The sequence below is a fragment of the Myotis daubentonii genome, chromosome 1 (assembly GCF_963259705.1).
Source record: "Myotis daubentonii chromosome 1, mMyoDau2.1, whole genome shotgun sequence".
In the NCBI taxonomy this organism is placed as follows: Eukaryota; Metazoa; Chordata; class Mammalia; order Chiroptera; family Vespertilionidae; genus Myotis; species Myotis daubentonii.
Genome location: NC_081840.1, coordinates 35,694,318 through 35,718,612, shown reverse-complemented (window position 1 = coordinate 35,718,612; position 24,295 = coordinate 35,694,318). Strand labels below are relative to the sequence as shown.

Sequence of the window (24,295 nt, the reverse complement as noted above, 5' to 3'; positions counted from 1 at the left end):
TATACCCATCACCCACCTAGGTGTGTCATACCGTAACATTTTTACAAATGTACTTCTAAATAATTTTAAAGTAATTTTGTTCTCTAAAACAAAAATCCTATATATTTTTATTACAAAAAAATAGTTGTTCCTAACCAGACAGCAGATTTATATTTTAGTATAAATGAGGCAAAACTTAAAATACACAACTATGTATAAATAAAATAAATTTACAATTACTCTTACCCTATGACATCTTTCAAAGGCTTGTTTGGTTTCTTGTAAAAGATTAACCACCACTTCTTGGGATAGAAAGGTTTCCCCATGAGTATCGATACTTGGCCCCAAAGGTAAGTTGGTACGTTGTCTAATTCTCTCTTTCAAATCTTGAATACTAGAGCATCATATTAACCAATTAAAAAAGAACACTTCACTATACATAGAATTTCATTTCAAGTACTCTCAAAGTTAGTATACATCAACAACAATAAAAATATGGACCAATAGCCAGATCTAAAAGTTCTAATTGCAATAATTATTTCTGAAAAGAGAAGTCAGCCTTAAATCTCTAAACCAGCGGTTCTCAATCTGTGGGTTGCGACCCCTTTGGCGGTCGAACGACCCTTTCACAGGGGTCGCCTAAGACCATCCTGCATATCAGATATTTACATTATGATTCATAACAGTAGCAACATTACAGTTTTGAAGTAGCAACGAAAATAATTTTATGGTTGGGTCACAACATGAGGAACTGTATTTAAAGGGCCAGAAGGTTGAGAACCACTGCTCTAAACAGACGACTTTCACGTGAAAAATTAGGGGATTCAGAGTTATGATCTCCAAAGGCTCTTTCAGCTCTACAATTCTAACTTGATAGCCAAGAAGTCCTTGTTGTATTTTTTAGGAAGTGGGCTACTCCAAATAAGTTAGTATTCCAGATAACTAAACGGTCCTGCTTAAAATAATCTTTAAAATGTAATGTTTTTAAAATATATTAAACAATTTAAATATAATGGTTATAACAATCCCAATAAAAATTTCTTCATTATTATTAAACAAGATATATTCAACATAATTTAGCTTTCCTTAATGACTAAAGGGTCACTCTGAACGTTTATTATTAGGTTAGAACATGGTATCATTAGGTTAGATTTTTTTTTTTTTAATCTTAAAATATGTAGCTCCAGACTACTGTGAACTAATTTACTTAAAAATGTTTGATTGTTCTTTGGTTTTTTTTTTTTTTCTTTACTTGCTACTGCCTCTCAGCTGTCAATTTTTATTCCTAATTGTAACCTCCCCCTGATCATTATTTAATATACAACAAACTGGGAAATAAAATACTGACTTGAATGTATATATGTGGACCCTGGACCCTGGTTATATGGCTCCACAGAAGTCATTCTGCTTCATCCTAGAATCAACTGGGTTCTAGATAGTTGAGATCTGGATTACTGAGGTGCCACCAATTCTTTCAGAAAATCACTATCTTGTAGTATGTGAATAATCACAAGTTTTAAGGTATTAATTAAATAATTTTATGTATAAGTCAGTAAAAAGCTTAGGGTACCTAAACTGTGAACTGTCTATTGGCTGGGGGTTTTTTCACACCTGTAATAATCAACAAAAAAATAATGTGCTTCCTAGTTAATAACCTGAAGTACTTTAATGAGTTTGAAACTAAAAAAGAATCTATAGAGCTCTTTATAGGACTGGTATTCTGCTTTACATTTTAATTATATTATGTTAGGTCATGTTTAACATGTGGTTCAAGGGACAGGATTTGATCAATATTATAAACAAATTGGATTAAAAGAGTTCTTCATAGAAAATTCCAATAACTCAATATTTGACAACTTTGTCCAAATATAATAAAGTTCTTTATATCTTTAGTCTTATTATATAAAATTTATCATAAACACTCACCCTCCTGTGCCAATGGATCTCTTTTGATGGTTTTTTGAATCATAATAGCGCTGTAGGATCATAGCACTTCTGCTTTTCAAATATCCAGTCTCCACCTCAATATAGTTCTCCAAGTAGGAAATGAAAATGGACTTGATAAGCTTAGACAAGAAAGTCTGTTTATCAGTACCTAAGTTAAACTCCATCAACTTGCTGGAAAGATTTGTGGTTCTTTTCATGGAAGAGGGGGAAAAAAGATTAATATATGTTTTAGGTATAGTAACAATACTAACAAATATATATTTTTACAATGTGAATTTAATAGCTTATGTTAAACCACCATTTCTTAAAGTTTGGGAAGGTACTTATTAGGATGCAGAGAGCAGCTTATTTAGGATTATATTTAAAGTAGAATGAATACTATGAACATTATGGTTTTGAAACTGCCATAAACGGCTAGGGATGGCTTAGGAGAGGAAACTGAGGCAACCAACCAATCTAGAAATGGCAAAAAGTGGCAGAAATTCTTCAAGTATGGTCTAATGCTATTCATGACATGGTACACAAGTCAGAATACTGAGGGGTCTACTCTCTGTTCATTCCTTTTGGTCTTTGTACATGTGGACTTCTCTCTAATTTTCTGTTTCCCATTGTTGAAGACAGGCTCATAATAATGTTATTATTTACTAGAGGACCAGTGCATAAAATTCATGCACAGGGGAGAGGGGGGGGGGGAGGAGTCCCTCAGCTCAGCTTGCACCCTCTCCAATCCGGGACCCCTCGGGGGATGTCTACGGGATTGGGCCTAAACCGGCAGTCAGACATCCCTCTCGCAATCTGGGACCGCTGGCTCTTAACCATTCATCTGCTTGCCTGCCTGATCACTACTAACCCCTCTGCCTGCCTGATTGCCCCTAACCGCCTCTGCCTCAACCCCGCCAACCGTGGCTTTGTCCGGAAGGAAGGCAGGACAACCAGAAGATGTCCAGTCAACCTGGTCTAATTAGCATATTACCCTTTTATTAGTGTAGATAAGAACTTACAGATTATGGTTATTTTTCAAAATTTTCCTCTCAAAATGATGACACTGAACAATAGCCATAGGATTGGGTAAAAACTACATATGAAACTTCTGATATAATATTTCTAAGTTTAACACTGTCTTTTACCAAAAACAGATTCTCACATTAGACTTAAGGCTGAAATTGTCATTTTTAAAAGAATTTGTCAGGCACTAGTGGGCTGAAGGGGGTCAATGGGAATAAAGAAGGGACATATGTAATATTTTCAACAATAAAGATTAAAAAAAAGAATTTGTCACTTCCTCAATTTCTAAAATTGCAACTGCAGATAAATATAATTATACTAGTTCTTGGAGGAAAAATTAAAGAACAGTGAACTAGCTTACAATTAAAATCGGAAACAAAATTTTCAAGTCTTAGTTTTAAACAATGTAAACAAAAGCTTTATGTGTCATTGATACATTAATATAAAGCATAATACTCCTAAATTAATGTACTAAGAATGCTACTCTTGTACAATACTAGTTTATAAGCCAAGTATTTAATGCTAAAAGACTGTTATCTGGCAAACTATTATTCAAAAATACTTGAATACTTACCCATTTTCCAAAAAAACATTAAAATCTAAGATCTGTTATGATTTTATAATAATTAAAAATATACCTTGTATATAAGTCATAGAGATTTTTGAGGTACTGCTCTGCATCAGACTTCCTACATTCTTCTAACTGGTCTTTCACAAAACTCTAAAAAAAAAAAAAAAAAAAAAAAAAGTCAACATTTTGTCAATTAAGTAAATATTAAATTACATACTCAAGATATATTTTTCTGAAATTAATTCCACATCCTTAAATTTTTCTGACTTACAATTCAATGGAAAAGGCAATGTATAGAAAATATACCAATAACAAAAATAGGTTTAAAATTTTACCGCTATGTTTACTAGTCCATCTACATCAGTCATAGGAATAAGCATTAAGAATTTCAAAATATCTTTTTCCTTGAAAATGGCCTATCCTGACTCATAAAGTACATTTACAACAACAACAACAAACAAAACCCCAGTCTACACCAATATAAGCATTTTCTTAAAGCAGCATTTAAGAACTGTGGTCTTGGTAACATTATTGTCCCTTGAAAGATTAATAGGCATTACTCTAAACCTGGGAAATGCTGTATATTTCACCCCCATTTCTAGAGAAATACAACATATTACTACTTTCAAAGGGTATTTAAAAGCCCTAAGTTGTGTTTTAAAAACAAAAATATTTAATGTATTTTAATCCAGTGATAAATACAGTTTAGGAAATGTTGCCTTAAAATATAATGCTATGAGAGTATAGGCTATAAATTAAATTCCTGTTTTTTCTTTTTCATGTTAGTACCATATTATAAAAAATTCTACAGACTGCATTTGTAATTCTTATTCAGTTTCACAAATGCCATCTATTGGTCAAGGTGAAGACCCAATAAAAATAAAAATTTGAGGCTACCATACTATAACCTGTTACTACAATTGATACTACTACTACTGGTAGTAGTAGTATCAAAATTCAAACATGTGTTCTTATGACACTTAGTGATTAGCATACTTTTTCAACATAACATGTTTTTCTTTTTTTTTGTTTTTGTTGTTAATCCTCACCAGAGGATCTTTTCCATTGATTTTTTAGAGAGTGAAAGGGAGGGGGAGAGACAGAGAAAAACACTGATGTAGAGAGACACATCAATTGGTTGCCTCCCATGTGCGCCCCAACTCAGGGCCAGGAGTCTGCAACTGAGGTACATGCTCTCGACAGGAATCGAACCTGTGAACCTCAGTTGCAGGCCGACACTCTATCCACTGAGCCAAACCAGCTAGGGCAACAAAACATGTTTTAAAAAGCATGACACTATCACTCCTTTCCCCCTTCAGTGAATAAGTAGATTTCTATTCCTATGGTCATTAAACAGTAAACTAGTATTTAAAAAAACTTTTAAGACACAGAGAAAAAAATCAAATATTGCTTTAAAAACTACATAGTCATTATTTAAAATTACCTGTAGTTTGATTTCAAATACGTTTTGAATAAGTTTAGCTAGTACTGTTTCTGGATTACTAAAGATATCTCCAACTTGTTTGTTCACCCGTTGACAGAGTATTGCTGCATCTTCAAATATATCATTTCTCATGTAAGCACCCTAAATAGCAGAGGCATTTTACATAGTGAATACATAATGTTTAAATGGTTTTTAAAACACAAATTAGCATAAAATGAAATGAAATACAAAAAGTGTACTGTTATATTACCTCCTGGCACTGCTTTATATAAACATCAACACAATGGGAGTAACCCTAAGAAGAAGAAAGAAATACATTATCACTGTTCTGTTAAATTGTAATAATAATCTCAATTAAAAAAAGTATACCTATGTAATGTAATAAAGCTATGTCTGTGTCCCCATGAATGGCCAATAGTTGCTGGACTTCAAAGAAAAATTAGGTATAACTGAGTTCTTTATAGTCATTTTACCCAATCATCATCAAGTCATCTCCTTCAACTCTAAAACATGTGCATGCACACAAACAGATTCAAGATATTGAGAAAAGGTTTTAGAAATATATATTTCCTTCTTTCCTCTTTTGGATTCAAAGCATTTGCTTTCCCTTGCAAGAATATGGACAGAGCTGCATTTAACTGACATTCTGGAAATTTATTTTAAAAATTGAATCCATTTAAATAGAATGTGTTAAAATAAAATAATTTGTCATATTAAGCTAATTAAAAAAAGTAAGGTAAGCAATATGAAGTATAATGTCTCAAGAGCCATTCTTTTTTTTTTTAATACATATTTTTTTTTAATTGATTTCAGAAAGGAAGGGAGAGTGAGATAGAAACATCAATGATGAGAGAGAATCATTGATCAGCTGCCTCCTGCATGCCTCCTACTGGGGATTGAGCCCACAACCCTAGCATGTGCCTCTGACCGGAATCCAACCTGGGAACTTCCAGTCCACAGTCCAACATTCTATCCACTAAGCTAAACCAGCTAGGGCTCAAGAGCCATTCTTAATACTTAAATATGGTACTTAAATGAAAAGTTCAACAAATGGCTTATATTTCCCTAATCTACAATAATAAAAGGGTAATATGCTAATTAGACTGGATGTCATTCCGGATGTCCTTCCTGACGAAGCCAAGCCGGAGGGAAGCCAACCCGCATCCCAGGTGCTTGCCGGTGGGCAAAGGAGGGAAGCCTGGGTCCTGGGTGCTGGAGGGAAGCTGGTGCTGGCAGCAGAGGAAGGAAGGCCTACTCTTGCATGAATTTTTGTGCATTGGGCTTCTAGTCTGATATAAATATAAAGAAACAGACTAAAGGAAACACTGTTCCTTTAAGCATTATGTTTACAGAAATGTATTCTCATACAAAGATTATCTTTGTAGTTCAAATTCCAAGAAGACAGTTCTAGAATAGAATATTCCTTGTATTACATCTGAGATCCTCGGGATTTAACTTGTCTTTTATGAGTCACATTCACCCACTCTGTGGTTCCTACATTCCACTAGATACTTAAGATCAAGTCTTCTTGCTTTTGACCTATTTCATAACATGCTTGACTGAAAAGAACAATACATTATAAATTAAGAAGGCAAAAAAATATGACTTTCTATGGCAAACTATATAAAAATTCATATATAGCTTGACATATGATATCAAATATACATATTGGTGTTTGATAAAATATCAATGTTATAGAATATAAAATCCCTATTTAAATAATATTAAACACCTAAAATTTAACATATCTTATAGAGAAAGATATAAAATGTACAGTAAGATTATTCAAAACAAAAATTATCATCCTGATAGTCATACAATCGGGAAAATCAGAGACTATAATATACAGAATTTATATAATCTCCAGCCTTGAAGACTAATTTTCACTTATAATTTTTGCTACTTACCTTAAAATGAAGTAAAACTGCTGCTACTTCTCTCATTCTGGAGATTTCACCTTTTTTTTGAGCACTAGTAAACTCCTGAATCAGCTGGCATTCTAAATCATGGTATTTGCCTAAAAATAAAAAGAAGTCAATGAGATAAACAAGGTATGCAAGCTATTTGCTAGTATATGAACTATCCTATCTAATAAAGAGGGAATATGCTAATTGACCCTAATGCTGTTGCAAAGATGGCGGTGCCCACAACCAAAGAAGAGGGAATATGCTAACTGACTGCCCTGCTCTCAAAGATGGCAGCACCCACAGCCAATGAGGGAATATGCTAATTGACTACCACGCCCTCAAAGATGGCGGTGCCCAGTCCCCTCAGCCTCGCTGGGACCTTGCCATGTGCCTGCCTCCAGAGTTCCCCCGTCCCCTCAGCCCCCCAGCAACCCAAGGGCTGGCCCGAGGCACAGGCAAGCCTCGGATGGCAGCTGCCCAGCCAACCAGGACCGGCCTGAGGCACAGGCAAGTCTCGGGTGGCAGCTGCCCAGCTGCCCAGGGCCACCTGAGGCTCGGGTAACCAGGGCCAGCTGAGGCTTGTGCTGCCAGCAGTGGCAGCAGCAGAGGTGTGATGGAGGCATCGCCTTCCCCTGATCGCCAGGTCGCCTCCCACTCCTGAGCGCTCCCAGACTGAGAGGGGGCAGACCGGGCTGAGGGACCACCCCCTCCAGTGCATAAATTTTCATGCATGGGGCCTCTAGTTAATAAATATAATGAATATGGATCTAGCCCTCTTTTGAAAAATTACAAAACAGTAAGATATTACAATGAATCTAGACACCACAATATATTGTGATATATAAATCTATATTTTCAAGACAAAAACATCTTTCCTTTCTCCCCAAATAAAACAGCTGAACTCCCACAGTCTGACTGCTATTTACCACTATTACTTTAAAAGCAACTGACAGGGGAAATCTTCCCGATGGCATCTCTGAGATCAGGAGAAACGAAAAATCTTAAACTTGGAAGTGCAGAAAGAATGAGGACTACAGAAATTTTTGAGTTCAGATGCCTTTGCCTTGAACAAAATGGTGGATTCAACACCAATTTCTACCTTAAGATAATATGTGATATTTGATTCACGATATTCTTGAGGCTATTATAGTTCTGAATGAGTAACTGAACTTTTGACTAATCTATAGTGATCAAAAACAGGGCAGGAAGTCCAAATAGAACTTCTTTGAACCTTCTATACAAAATGGCCTTGCAAACAGTAATCGGGCTACCACAGGAACCTGAAATACAGTGGCTTTTCTAGAAACCTAGAATGAGCTGCCTAAAATATAATCCAAAGATTGGCAAAAATCAAACTAGTTATGTAAGAAATTATAAACTTCGTTTGTTTTTTAAAAAAGGACCTACTCTAGAGATATCTGTATGAATAATCTCGAAGATACATTGTTAAATTAAAAACAGAAGGTAAAAACTATTTATATAGAATGCTACTAATTATTTTAAAATAAATGAGGATGCCGAAATCGGTTTGGCTTGGTGGATAGAGCGTCGGCCTGCGGACTGAAAGGTCCCAGGTTTGATTCCGGTCAAGGGCATGTACCTGGGTTGTGGGCACATCCCCAGTGGGAGATGTGCAGGAGGCGGCTGATCGATGTTTCTCTCTCATCGTGTTTCTAACTATCTCTCTCCCTTCCTCTCTGTATAAAATCAATAAAATATATTTAAAAAAAAATAAATGAGGATGATAGAACTAAATTTTACACATATATACATGATTTATATCCTAGGCTTATTTATCTATAGAATACTCTGGAGGAATACCCAAGAAATTGCTAATGTTTGTTTCAAGGAAAAGCAATCAAAGCCAAGGATAGGATGGAAGGATGACATGATCCACTATCTCTCTTACTATTTTTTTTTCTTTTACCCAAGTAATTCATTGCTTGTTCAAAACAGTTAAATAAACAGAACCCCACTTACTTGCAATTTTGGATTTTACATCTGAAAATCTGAAAGATAAAAACCAATGATGAAGTTCATTAGTTGTGACAAATATACCATAGCAATGGTGCTATTATAAAATATTAATAAAAGGGGAAACTATGTTTGGGGATATATGTGAGTCCTCTGTACTAAAGATCATCATAAAATAGGGAAGAGAGAAAAAGATAAAGTCAAAAGGAGACAGTACTGACAGGAAGCATGCCAGGTGACAAAACTAAATTTGGGATATTCAGATGGAGTGTCTGGTTCTCACTTAAGAAACCCACATTGAATAACCAATTGTCAAACAACGAAGAATTGTATGAGGCATTAACAATCCAGCCAGCCCCATCACTGAGCGACTGCCCCTAGTCATATTCTCTGGCATTTTAAATTCACTTGCTATTTGTATATTCCTCCCTCTGTTGGGATTTTTTTTTCAAAAGTTCAATTATCGTTATTTAAAATAAAAATAAAAAGTACATACAAATGAGTTATTTTAAAACTAGTGTAGAAGCCAGAAAAAGGACCAAGCATTGTGCCTAGTAATCAATCTTTGCAAATTCAGAAACTAAAATATCACACATACCATACACTAGAATTTTTCTCAAATCTTAAATATCAGGGGAAATACACATCATGGAAAATGGATGCCGAAAGTTCCTACACAATCAGTGTGAAGACAGAGAAAAGTGACTGGCAAAACAGATGCCAAAGACAGATGAAGAAAGTAATAAAAATTTAAAGTTATACAAAATTGATATACAGCCTATGCCACTCAATAATAGGAATACGTTCTGAAAAATGGGTCATTAGGCAATTTCACTATTGTGTGAACATCATACAGTACACTTATACAAACGAAGATGGTATGGCCTACTACACACCAATGCTATATTGTATAAAGCCTATTACTCCTAAACTACAAGCCTATACAGCACGTTACCATACAAAACACAAGATTAAATCAACCACAGGAGAAAATGATGCCATCAAGAGACCCAATAAACCTGAGACACAAGAGGCCACTGCTAGTGTAACCAGGCATACTGTTTTACAGAAAAATGTTTTTATAAGCAGAAAGAGTACAATACATAAACTAGTAACATAGTTGTTTATTATAATTAGCAAGTATTATGTATTTTGCATAATTGTATGTGCTACACTTTTATATGACTGGCAGCAAAATAGGTTTGTTTACATCAGCATCCCCACAAACACATGAATAATGCATAGCACTACAACATCACAATGGCCAATGTCTCTATCAGGGGTGGGCAAACTTTCTGACTCGAGGGCCACAATGGGTTCTTAAATTGGACCGGAGGGCCAGAACAAAAGCATGGGTGGAGTGTCTGTGTGAACTAATATAAATTCAAAGTAAACATCATTACATAAAAGGGTACGGTCTTTTTTTTCAATAGTTTTATTCATTTCAAACGGGCTGGATCCGGCCCGCGGGCCGTAGTTTGCCCATGGCTGCTCTAGATGATAGGAATTTTTCAGCTCCATTATTATCTTATGGGATCATATATGCAGTCTGTGGAAGGCCAAAACGACGTTATGTGAGGCATGACTGTATCAAAGTCATGTCAGATCACACAGTGCGTGTAAGGTGTTGTGAATCTTTGTGAAAAAAAATTATATCTGATTAGGATATATATTCAACTCCAAGAACTGGCAGAGAGGCTAAAACAATACTGTAAGAGAAGTATGCAATTGTATAAATTGAGAAATGGAAGAGATGAGTATATGCCATGTTTTATAGAAACATATAATAGAGAGGATAGAGAGGGGATGGGAGAGGTAGCCAACAATTATTATGCACCTATTGTGAGCTTCACATTTTACCCATTTAAGTAAATGGCACAAGAATGAAATGAGATAAAGTTAAAAGAGAGATTTTTGTGGGTCACTTTAAAAATCATTACTCTCATGCTGGGCAAGAATGAGATTATTAATAATATCTAAGTGACAGATGACCATTACTGCTAATCCTTTATGAGGACATAGTTGAGAATAAAATAAGGTATTTTGTGGGTAGGGAACTCTCTATGTTTGCAATATATGGTCAAGCTTTAAGTATAGCAATACATTTATATTCTACCTGTACCAGAGGATCTTCCAAGTATTACCAAAAGAATAAAGATATATTGACTATTATATGGGAAAACATATTTCTTTCAGATATTCACATGCAGGAACTACTACTACCAATATTTTATTAAAGTGTCTGATATTCCAAGGACAAAGGAAATCATGCAAAAATTTCCATCTCAGTAAAGTTAATTTTGGGATAAAACCATTAATACTCGATTTAGATGGCCTTAAGCCTTTCAACTAAAGCAGGGGTTCTTAACCTGAATTCTCCAGAGACTGCGGATAAGCTAATGAGTATAAAAACTTCATAAAATTGTATATAACAATCTGTGTGAAACTGACATTTTGGAAGAAACTTTATAGCTTTCATCAGCTTTTCATTGTCTCAGATCTTTAAAAACTTAAGAACTCTCATCTAGAGATAGGAAAAAGCAGCTGGGTGGTTCCATGTTTAAATACTCTCAGTCTCCTCCCATCTAGATTATGAAAGTCCAAAAAATGAAAATTTTAAATCTCACTTCAGTAAATTTCAAAATTCTTCTTCATCATTTTTTCCCCAGGGGAAAACAAGGAACTGAAATTATTTCAAGGTATATTATTAAATTTAGAGACTGAGACCATATTTTTTCATTCAACTATTACATTTTGTACCTTATACAAAGGAGGTACTCAATTCACTCTTGTTGAATTAATGAGCAAAATCATACCGGAAAAAATACAAGTTTATTCTATAAATTACACCATATATCTAAATTAGCTCTTGAGAAATAAACTTGCCTATCAAAAGGTAACTCTTGGGCGATTAGGTGCAACTTCTGAATGATGTCTGCTGCTTCCTTTATCTATTAAAAAAATAAAAGCAATAATTTTTTTAAAACCCTTATATATATGTCAAAAATGTTTCTATTTGAAAATAGTAATATTCCCCTATGTATGCCCACAGACCCTCACCCAAACAATTTTCTTTTAAAATTCTCAACAAATAAAACTTTTTGAGCAACAGGAATATATTTGGGGTATCACCAATAAGTCAATAAAACATACACATTTGTCTTTCTGGCACTGAAATCTTACCATTTCATAATGCCACAATCACCTTCCCAATGAAACCTATAGTTCATTTACTCTGAAAAAATTCAACTAATTACTTACGGAAAGCAGAAGTGTAAGTTTCTTCTGAGTTTATGAATCCAAAAAGGGTAAACAAGATATATGAAAATAATTCAGATTATTCTGCTGCATATATCCCACTTTAAGTGAATAAAACAACAAAAATGCCACCTCAACTTTTCAATGATTAGATCAGACCACCCTCATCCAATGAAATGTAACTATTCCAAACCTACAGAAATTCTGCTAATATTAAAAGTCAATTACAAAAAAGAAACACTCATTAATATAGTCACCTTGGCATTTCTAAACCACACATAATTTCATGGAAAAAAAAAAAAAAAGCCAACCAATCCATTTAAAAATTAGAAGACTTCATCAGCAATCTGTAAGCTAGTGTACTAATTTACACATCAGAACAATAAGTCAGCTACTCAGTGATTTGAAGTTCTTCTCTAGAAAGTAGTAACTGTAGTTAATAATTAGGACATTGTTATTAATGCTATAATTTGCTTTTATCCTTCAATCGTGCTCACCTTTTCAGAATTTGTAAAAACATCAGATTTCAGTTCTCCATCTAGAAACTCATTAAAGTATTTCATCAATTTCTGAGCCTCTACTGCCCGTTGTCTGGGGGTGTTTACCCCTTCCAACTGGTCTCCAAGGTGACAGACCTTGGTTGCTACATAGCTAATGTGCTCATCCAGTTCTTGGAAATGTTGGAAGGCAACCTGAAAAAAAAATATGCATAAGCATAAAATACAATGACAAAATGCAGTTTTTACTTATAATACAATGACAGCACCCAGATTAACTTATAATTCGCATCAAAACTAAACTACTAACTCATCACTACTCTCAAACTGAGGTAACTAAAGATAATTTTATATTTTTAACTATTAAAATTATATTTTATCATGAATACACTTACTAATCAATAAAACAGCAAGACTAGTTACTATTCATTCTGTATAACAAAGTTTCCCAGTACCACTTACTCATAAATAATGGCTCTGATAACAATGAACTAAGTATCAAAAAGACCAGTCATCTGAACAACTCACTTGCTACTACATTAAAAAGAGTTAAAAACATGTTAGAAGTAAAAGACACTGATTTAAAAAAATATTTAAAAAACATTTAAATATTTAAAGAGCAATGATAATATTTTAAGGTAAAAATTTTTTTTTTTTTTTTTTGCTCAGCTTTGAAAACAGAAAAGATTACAATTATTCTACTGAGGCAAATGTATATTACTTCCTAGAATATCCCTTTCCCACAGTATACTGATTATCTTCTGGTAGATAAAAATTATGCACTATGAATGCCTTAGAATTGCCAATAATAAAATTGCTGATAATTTATATATACTAAGGATATCCTCTATGCTAGACACTATTCTAAGCATATTAATGTATTTATGTATGTAATCTTTACAACAATCTATTTTATATGCAGATGAAAAAACTGAGGCACAGAAAAGCTTGAGTTGCTTGAAGTGACACAGCTAATACTTGGTAGAGAAAGTTGGCTTCAGAACTTGTTAAACTATTAATATTTAATTACTATTATCAAGGGAAAATTGCATTAGAAGTACCTGAAATCTATCAATTTAACTACTTAAAAATATATTTTCTATCTTATATAAATTATTGACTTCATTAAATATTTTCTCACAGCCATAGATGCTTAAATAACGGAATCTAAATAAATGAAATCTGAGCAGAGATCAGTTTGCTAATCCCTAATGCAGAAAAAAAAAATAGTCCCTGGGAAGCAGCAGAGCTAAACATTGTTCCTTAAACTTACACACTTACACACTCACAAAGGGCAATCAAGTCTAGATCAGGCTGTGCAAGGGGTTTGGAGGTTCCAGATTCAGTCTGGAGCTAAAGAATGGCTAAGAAGCTTGACCTACTTAGCCCCAAGGCCAGTTTATTATTTTTTACTCCAAAATGAATTGAGGAAGAATTCTGCACCCATTTTTCCAATTACGTTGTAATTCTTATTAGGGCACATAACTCATGATTTTTGTGAAACTTCCCAGACCAGGTTTCCTCTGGGGAAAAACCTTATCCAGGCAATAATTTTCTGATATTACTTTGTGTTATGATTAAATGAAAATGCAAGTGACTACCTAAATATCCAAGCTAACAATAAGCCCTTAAAGATATAGGTCTGCTGAAGCAACATTCTTGAAAAGTTGGATTGTTAGAGGAGAAGCAAAGACCACACTACACTGGACAGCACCCCATCCTAAGAAGGGATCACTGTGATCCCAAATGTAAGCCACTGCCAGGAGTGTTTGATAACAATTCATTAACATTTTATCCCATGATATGGGAGAACTAGAGAGAAGCCTCAACAGTTAATATCATTTGACTAGATTTTTATTAAGAACTAAAAGCTGAAAGGAAATAAAGATATAGTCTATATAAATTATTCATTGCTTAGCTAAATATTTACCTGATTGCTTTTCTGAAGCTCTTGTACCTTCTTGGCAAATTCCTTAGCTTCTTTCTGACACTGTTGCTCTAGTTTCTCCACTTTCCTTTGAATCCTTTCATCCATTATCTGGAGTTCTTGAATATGATTTACAAATTCTTCTAATAACCTAATAAAGGAAAATAAGAATATGTATCAATCCTATGATTAATTTTAGGAACTTCATTTAGAACTGTAAGGTATTAATAAACTTGAATTGAACTAAAGATGATCATGTTAATCTTCTCTATAGTATCTTGTTAGAAATTATCTGACATGAAAGAAAACCTCACCTAAAATCTCCATTAACCTCCAAAATAGAAACCAATTTCAAAGAAACAGTCAATAGGTAAATATACTACATAAAAATCATATTGTGCATTCTAGAGTTCAGTGACTTTCTGTTCCCCAATTTACAACTATACTTAAAACAACACATTTAACATGTTTTTATTGCCAACTCTTTCTAGTTTATTAGTAATTGGAGAAAATATTAAGTTCTTATAATGTAACAAAACCCCTTCCCTCATACTAGTTAAAGTCCTTCTCTAAAATAAAAGGAATGTAAAGGGGTGAAAAATCAACCAAACTTCTAATGCTTGTGTCTTTTAATGACCAATTGTTAACTAAAATCCCTTTACATGAATGTTAAAAGATATTCCAATAGTCACATCTATTTCAAACACAAATTTGTACTAGGTTGGGTCTATGAAAAAAAAATTTTCACTTCACCTTTTAGGATCAAAAGCTTCAGATCCTCCTCTAGAGCCTCCTCCTGGGGTTCTCCATACAAGACGTTCAATATACTCATCTGCCACAAAAGGTTCCTAGTTTATAAAATAAATGTTCTTTTAAATTTTTTCATAGAAGATAACTTAAAAACACCTACAAAAATGAAACAGGTTCTACGATGTGAGAACTTCAAATGAAATTAAATTACTAATACCAGTTAAAACATCCCAACAGAAAAGTGAACAATTTATTGAAGAAATACAAATGGTCAAGAAACATAAAAAACATGCAATTGCACAAATAGTCAAATTTTCACTATTTTTTATCTCACAAAGTGACAAAGTTTTTAAAAATTATAATATGTAATGCAGGGGAGGGTAAACTGACATTCATACTCTCATTACTATTAGAAATGTTAACAGGTACAATATTTTTGGAGGCAATAGGTAATAGTTTGGTAATATCAACAATATTACAAACGTTCTTACCCTTTAACCCAGTAATTCTACTTTTAAAATTTTAAGGGAAAAGCAAATAAAAACTTTTTACAGGATGTTTGCTGGGTAAAATTGTCTACATAAATATTCAACAAAATCATCATTGAAAAGTTATGGTAAACTTGTAAGATGAAAAACTATGTTCCTATTAAAATCATGTTATAAAAAATTTAAATAAAATGAGGAAAATGCTCACAATATCTGTTGGAAAAAACAAGATAAAAGTATTTTCTAAATTTTCTCAGGTAAAAAACATTAGTTAGAAAACAAAAAAATATTAGAAGGGCCAATCCAAAAATAAATAAATATTCATCCCTAGTCGGCTCAGTGGATAGAGTGCCAGCCTGCAGACTGAAGGGTCCCAGGTTCGATTTCTGTCAAAGGCATATGTCAGGTTGTGGGCTCGATACCCAGTAGGGGGTGTACAGGAGGCAGCCGATATGATTCTCTCTCATCATTGATTTATCTCTCTCTCTCTCCCTTTATCTCTGAAATCAATAAAAATATATTTAAAATAAATAAATATTCAAATTTTCACCATCAGCTGATAATGCATTTTTTAGACTAGTACACAATTATTTACATATTTTCCACACTACCCTCTTGCAAATAAATATCATATATTGTCTCCCACTTAGCATATAATTTAAGCTGGTAGCACTTGCTAGTGATTCCATTTTAAACTGTTTTATCTATAAAATTTTCCATTTTTTAATCATAGTTAAAAAACATTTTCATTGATAAACATTAACTGAACAATACCATTTCCAGTGTCAAGCACTCTGTTAGGCTTTGGATTATAAAGATGTATAAATACAAACTGAGAAACTCACAGTCTAACAATAGGAAAAAGCAACGGTAGTATGTGGTAAGTAAATAAAAATGCATGCACAAACTTCAGTGTTAAAATTGCTGAGTGAGTTGTTATAACTCAGTAGGTAGTTGGGAGATGGAAATAGGATATTCATTAAGTCACTGAGTTTGGTTCATGGAGAATTGGCTAGGCAGATATGTCTGCTAAAAATGAACAGCAGCTGCAATTACAGCCTCATTCAGGGAAAGCCATGAAATTCAGTGGCAAGAAAAATATCTTCCCAATAGGCAAAGGTTAGGGAAACATACCTGATTGTTCTCTTCGGTGGACAAGAGAACTGACCTAAGATTAGAATATACAGGGACTCACAGACAACAGCAAAAAGCCTGGCTATCAGAGGACAAAGATTAGTACATGAAGATAAGAAGTCTTGGGCAGAGTCATGTGGATGGATATTTGGGAGTGGGCATGAAGAAATAAAATCTTGGTGACACATGTTAACACCCCTAAAAGACAGACATCCACCATGGAAAAAGAATTAATCAATGAAGACAAAATGCCTCTACCAGTTCACATCAGCCAGCTTTTGCCCAGCATTAGCACACTGAACAGAGCAAACATAATACAGACATAACATGACCCCAACAGCATGAGGTCCTACTCACCAAGGCTGATTCAGCTACTATCAAAGCGAGAGAGCTAACCTAACAGTGACAGAGACCAACTCTAAGCCCTAAAACAGCCCCATCCTACAAGTAGACTAATCAGCCACATTGTACCCTTTCCATTGTGGAAAAGTAATTCATTCTGCCAAAATTGAAAACATTCCTAGTTGGGTTTGTCTCTCACAGAGGGAGTGTTTGTTCCCCTGGCATGAGATCCTGCATATCACATCAGACCAAGGGATCCATTTTACAGCAAAGGAGGTGACTATAGGATCCACTGATCACATTATATACCACACAACCCAGTAGCTGCCAGTCTTACAAAACACTGGAACAGCCTACTGAAGACATAGCTGGAGCACCAGTACAGAGACAAACCTATATAATAAAAGGCTAATATGCAAATCGACCAAATGGTGGAACAACCAGTCACTATGACATGCACTGACCACCAGGGGGCAGACACTCAATGCAGGAGCTTCCGCCTGGTGGTCAGTGCGCTCTCATAGAGGGAGCACCAACTCATCCAGAAGCCGGGCTCATGGCTGGTGAGCACAGCAGTGGTGGCAAGAGCCTCTCCTTCCTCTGTGGCAGTGCTAAAAGGATGTGTGACTGATGGCTTAGGCATCAGTGGGGAGCGGGCCTAAGCCGTCAGTTGGACATCCCCCAAGGGCTCCCAAACTGCGAGAGGGCGCAGGCCCAGCTGAGGGACCCCGGAATCCCCGTGAGTGCACGAATTTTGTGCACCAGGCCTCTAGTTAGATATACAAGTCAGAAAAATAAGTTTGTATTACAGGGACGAAACTGAAGCTAGATATAATTTTAAAGGTATTATTTAAAACCTCTGAATTGGATGAGATCAGAACGAAGAGAAACATGATAACATTTGGAGAAAGAAAGAGGGAAAAGATCCAACAAACAAAAAACAAATAGGAGGGAACAGTGCAGGAAGAGGAAAAATTAGGAGAGAACAGTGTCCTGGAAACAACGCACAGGTTTCATCTTCAGAGGCAATCAAATTACCACAAAAGTTTAAGATAAATCAGCTACTGAGCTTAATGTAATTGAAGTTACAAAAAAGCAAAAAACAAAACAAAAATAAATCTTCCTGCTTATAAAACTAAATGAATCTCAATAACTTGCTTTCTTATACTCAACCTTGCTACAAAGGCATTTACAATGAGAAAACGACAAATTAACAAATTCTAAGACCTCCAAATGACCAAGTCTTCCCAAGAGGATTGTCAAAAGAGAAATCTCTTAGAATTTCATAAACCAAATGAAGGTATATCTTCACCTTCTATTTTACTATAGTAGCAATTAAAAGCAAAAATTGCCAAAACAAAAACTGAAGTATACAACCACAGGCTAAGGATACTATCATATTAAATTCAACTTTAAGTAATTGGTTATTGATTGCTCTATTAAACTGATTTTATTTCATGCTCCTTACATATGCTACCGAATTTAAGAAAAACATGGGATTTGTAGTAATTTCTGTTAAAAATTAAGACATCAAGCCCTTGAACAGGAACATGAATCTTTAATTTAACATTGTTTCTGAGATACCCAACTAAACCTTTATATTTTCTCAGAACATCTTTACCAAAATAGATCCAGTACAATGTGTTACAACCACCCATATCTGTCTCTCCACTCCCCCTCTCTCCCAAAAAAGGCATGTCAACTCCCTTAAGCATGGACTTTATAAAGCCTTCTCAAAGTTCCCCCCAACGGCCCCTGAGATCTCAATGCCTTGTTGTGAGCCACCACTTCCACACCTAAAACATGCAAATACAGATTCTATCTCTCCTCAGTACTCTGAATACACCTCGCCTTACAAGTTGTAGTCATCTTCCACCTCTGCCTTGGAATGCCCATTTCCAAAAAGTTTCCACTCATCTATCAATATGCAATTTACGTGATTACTATATGAAACCTCTCCTAATTATCCAAGGAAAAGATTCTGTATTCCCACTGCACTGTATTGTTTCTTAACAAATATCTCCCTGTGATGATGTGATATAAGAAATACATATTTTTGTCTCTGTACTCGGCTCCTGGCCACATCTCTTAAAACCTTTAAACATTTATTTAACAGCTAATATGGCTGAAACAAGCAGCATTTCAGCACCTTAAAGGTAAAGGAGTGGTCCTTACTTGTATATCTCACATTCATCAATATATATTTATCACATTAACAAGAGATCTTTCCATAAATATGTTTAAGTTACTTAGTTTGAAAATCTAAGAGACATAAATTTGTGCGTAAAAAATGTGTTCTTGGCTATTCAAATTCCAACCCGGAAGTCAAAGAGCCATTGTCACCACAGTCAAATTACATGATCTCAAATACTATTACCAAGGCATCAACATTTACAATAAAGAAAAAACAACAACTAATTCCTTAATCATGCAATTAACCCCCAATTTTCCTTGCATGTCATTCCTCTTCTTCATGCATGTTACACTCCAGCCAAAATGAACTCTTCCCCTGTCCCCAGGGTCTACACTTACCTCCCTTTATGGCTTGGATTTTACTGTCTACTTTATTAGAAAATTCCTCCACCCAGTTCCACAAATTCAAAACTTATCCTCTGTATATCATTCAAATGACACCTCCTAATCCTTTCACATTTCTAGAGGTCATTTTCCCACCCTCTCAACTCCTATATCACTTTATCTAGGCCTGACCCCATTTATAACTTTATTTCAAGAGTATCTATAATAATAAAAGTGTAATATGCTGATTAGACCACACGTCCTTCTGGATGTCTGTCCTTCGAGACAAAGCTGTAGTGGGCGGCCGCCACTGCAGCAGGGGCCAAGGCCCTTGCAGGAATTTCATGCATCAGGCCTCTAGTGTAGTTATGTATGTATTTTTCCCCTCCCTCTACTTAACAATAAGGGCAGGTTCTATATAGAATTCAACATTTTCCGAAGTATGTACATGGAATTCACAAAATTAATAAACACTACAAAATAAACGTTTCATGGTCAAAAAAGCTTAAAAATGAACATCTCAGAAGTTCTAACATACTAAGGTATATTGTACATCTCTAACAAAACAAAGTATGCCCATTTCCAAACCCTATTTGGCCTGTGAACCATTTGGGTGGGTTTTTTTTGTGTGTGTGTGTGTGTGTGTGTTTTGTTTTTTGTTTTTTTGTTGTTTTTTTTACAGTGCACTGAGCAAGATTAATATTTCTATGGCATGCAGCTTCATTACTCTTGGCACCTTATCTTGAACTTAATAGATCCTCAGTAAATATTTGTTGAATAAATGGGTAATTGACCCTCATTAACAAAAAACTCTCCCATTAAGATAACTTGCCCAAAGAGAAGACTCCAGAATAACAAGAGAAAAAAATAGCAAGTGAGAAGGGAGTATAATATCCTCAGTAGTACAGTAAGAGAAGAATATTTGCAACAGCAGAACTTACTACCCCAGCTACTTCTTTATATGTGGAGGAATAATTACTCCAAACCACATAGGAATTCCTAGTCAGAATGTCCATCCTGAGGTGATCATTTAGAAACACACACATAGATCCTTTTAGAAAGAGTTGTCAACAAGGGCTGAAACTAAGAAGGAAATAGTATTTCCAGGATACTCACTATTAAAATAACTGAATAATCTATTACTAATCATTTCTGTCAACCAAGGAAATATCCTATAGTTGATTTTGTTGTGTGAAGGTGTTTTTGTAAAAAAAAATAAATAAATAATTTAAAAAAGAAGTCTCATGGGATCAATAATATTTTAAAAGAAGTAGAAGTAACACATGGAATTTCACGAATTCAAAGCATAATTTTGCATTGATTTGACCTCTTTCAACATGGAAAAATGAATGCAAAATTCAACTTAATAGTGCATTAAAACCAGGATGCATAAAAACAAAGTATCCTTGACTACATCCTAAAACCAGGATGCATAAAAACAAAATATCCTTGACTACGTCCTGACCTCTGCTTCTCACAGTTCCCCAGCTGTGACTAAGAAAGGGAAGAGAAAAAAACATTCCCTGACTTGTCCTACAACCTAGATCCTATGGAAGTAGGAACAGGAAATAACAGCAATGACTAAGGTTTGTGTGGGTTTTTTTTAAATCCCTCTCCTCCCTCTAAAGCGAAGAGACCAATTTTCACTTAGGGATGAGAACTTATTCAAGAGTAGAGCCTGTTGCAGGACTGAAAAGGTAAATATTTTTCTTAATCATACTATTAAAATTTCATTGTAACTATTAATGTAATAATGCTTTTCATATTGATGATACAACAAGCTACATATGGTCAGGAAAAAGAAATTCACATGAGTTAAGATCCATAAGCATGTTTAAGATTGCTCTATGAACCCTCTGGCCACAGAACTAGTCTGTCTCTATCAGCAGTGGTTTTCAACCTTTTCCATCTCACAGCACACATAATTACTAAAATTCTGTGGAAAACAAAAAATTGTTATATTTTTTACTGATCTGACAGAAAAACAGGTATAATTTTGATTCATTCACAGTGGATAGCTGTTGTGTTGGTTGTCATTTTTTTATTTGACAATCTAAGCCTGGGAAAAGAGGTCAGTGCCCCTGACTAGTCAAGTATTGCTTATTTTAAAAATTCTTGCAGCAGCCTTACTGTTGTGGCTCAGTGGTTGAGCATATCAACCTATGAACCAGGATTCCCACATGGCAGGGTTGTGGGCTAGATAACCAGTGGGGGGCGTGCAGGAGGCAGCCAATCAATGATTCTCATCACTGACGATTCTATCTCTCTCTCCCTGTCCCTTTCTCTCTGAAATCAACAAAAATATATATTTTTAAGTTACTGCAGCCAGAGGCACGCTGGTTGAAAATCGCTGCTCTATCAGTAAGTAAATATTACCAGCTGTCACATAACTGGAGTCACTGAGTGAAGTTAAACCCTAATTTGGTTTAACTACTTTACTACATGGTGGACCCTAGAAAGCAAAATATGTATTTTTCTACTTCCTCCCCTTCCCACCAATGGGAGTAGAAATCAAATACACTTCAAGTAAGTTATAAGAACTCCTGGTCAAACGTTTAAAGAAAAAAGAGACATAATTAGGAATGTCAAGCAATATCCATTAACTCAAAGACTAATGCCTTATGAACTGTATGACAAAATAACTTTTCTATTAAAAGCTAGCGAGTCCAGTATTTTATTAAGTAAATTAAAGATCTCAACTTCATACATAGTTTTCTACCTTTATAAGATGTAAAGAAATAAAACAAGGAACTACAGAACTCCTTTAATACCTTTCCCAACAACACACAATAAAAGCTTGTAGCAAAAAGAGTATCCCCCTGCCCGTGTCAATCGATAAACAGATGGAATTGGAGTAATGTGCTCTCTCTCTCATCACTTAAATCTGAAGAAATGCAATTAGCATTTCCAAATTCTTCCTTGTAACTATAAATCCTTCACTCACACCTTATTTTATTACAATTTATTGTAACAATGGCACCTTATTCCTCTCAAAAGCATTATCTATCCAAAAGCTGACAGAAACCCGAAATACTGGAACAGTAACAAATGTGAAAAGTTCCTAGTTATAAACACTGCGGCATTTACACTTTAAGCCAAAAACAAACACAAAAAAAATACACCAAAAAACCTGCTGAATCTTAAGCAGAAAAAGGATCCAATTGTCACTCAGACAGAAATTCTCTATTGCCGACTGCAGTCTTCTCACTTATTACTTCCTTAGTTGCTCAACATGAAACACAAGCACACACAAAAGGGGTCTTTCCTTCCTCTTTCTTCATATCTGTTTTCATTTCTTTCACAAAAGGAGATCCGTTCTTTTCACGTGTCATTGTTTTGGGGTCCCATTAGAACTTTCCCATCCTGTCATCTCACACCGCGCAGCTTCTCACACTGGATTTCCCGAAATTACACTTAACGTCCTGGAGACTGGAAACTCCCAGGGAACCCCTTGGAGAGCTCGCCGTCTCCGCGGGAAGGCGGGCACACAAATGTTCCTTTTAGTTCTGCCCCTCTTCCGTGCAGCGGACCAAACGGGCCTTTATTATCCTAAAACAATACGTCGGCCGGCCTTTTCCAGTGTAAGGGTGAACGGGCTGGCAGGTGAGCGCCGCTTCCGGTCACTAACGGGGTGATCACAAACCAGGGGCAGCCCCGAGGCGTTCCGATCGCCGGCGGCCCCGAGAAAATCACACGAGGGGCCCAGCGACGCGAGGGGCCGGCCCCAGCCTGGGGCTCCGGACTCCCCTCTCCGCGCCCGAGCCAGCCCTCCCCACCGCTCATCCCTCCCGCATTCGTCTCCCCACGCCCCGGCCTCCCAGGCTTCCTCTCTCCCGCTTCAGGACTCCAGGCTCCCCTCCCCGCCCGCCACCCCACCCAACCCGCCCCCATTTCATGCTCCGCCTGCGCGGACACCGGAGCCGTCACCCCACCCCTCCGCTGTGCACCTTTCTTCCGAGGGCTGCTCCGGGCCGCGGGCGGACACCCGCTCCTCAGTCCGCCTACCTCGCTGCGTGAACCCCGGGCCTCCCACTCCCCGAAGACCCGCCGGGACCCACCTCGAAGAGCTCGGCCGTCGTAGCCATCCCGGCCGGCTGAGAGGCTCGCCTCGCGCTGGACGCCGTCTCCGCTCACATGCTGCGCCTCAGCGGCGCCGCGCACAGGTTCCCGCTCCGCTCGCCAGCTCCGGCTCCCGGCCGCCACGGGCTCCCCAGCTCCCCTCCGAGCCCAGGCAGGGCGGGAGAGCGGCCATGAAGCGAAGCCGCAGACGCCTGTCAGCTGCCTCCTGGCGCCGCCCGCGCCGCTCCCATTGTCACCGCCTCGACGCCGGAAGTGGAGCTGCGCGCGCCGGCTCGGCAGTCGGGAGGGGCGCGCAGCCGGCGAACCGCGGAGAGGCGCGTCGCTGGGCGAGTGAGGAATCTTGATCCTGGTGGGCCACCATCCCGGAAGTGGGACGTAGAGGAAGCAAGTGCTAGGGTTGCTGGGGAAGCATAAGTTCTCGAGATTCCAGGTACGGATTCGCTGAAGTCTTTTGTGGCCTGTGTTGGCCAGGACG

General features: G+C 36.4%; 1 protein-coding gene across 5 annotated transcripts in view; it reads right to left on the bottom strand.

The window, feature by feature from the left end:
* Nucleotides 1–23,939, bottom strand: part of EXOC5 (exocyst complex component 5) — a 40,618-nt gene extending 16,679 nt beyond the window's left edge. For 3 of the 5 annotated variants that reach the window (XM_059695102.1, XM_059695105.1, XM_059695106.1), the window contains exons 1-12: nt 23,799–23,939; nt 15,263–15,357; nt 14,513–14,660; nt 12,583–12,777; nt 11,714–11,778; nt 8,834–8,862; nt 6,854–6,963; nt 5,197–5,241; nt 4,947–5,087; nt 3,570–3,652; nt 1,906–2,115; nt 226–373 (exon numbers count right to left, since the gene is read on the bottom strand). In XM_059695102.1, the coding sequence (XP_059551085.1) occupies nt 226–373; nt 1,906–2,115; nt 3,570–3,652; nt 4,947–5,087; nt 5,197–5,241; nt 6,854–6,963; nt 8,834–8,862; nt 11,714–11,778; nt 12,583–12,777; nt 14,513–14,660; nt 15,263–15,357; nt 23,799–23,825 (1,296 nt within the window). In that variant the 5' untranslated portion in view covers nt 23,826–23,939. The remainder of the gene's footprint in view (nt 1–225; nt 374–1,905; nt 2,116–3,569; nt 3,653–4,946; nt 5,088–5,196; nt 5,242–6,853; nt 6,964–8,833; nt 8,863–11,713; nt 11,779–12,582; nt 12,778–14,512; nt 14,661–15,262; nt 15,358–23,798) is intronic. The other 2 variants (XM_059695103.1, XM_059695104.1) reach the window with 2 other exon arrangements.
* Nucleotides 23,940–24,295: the final 356 nt, after the last annotated feature.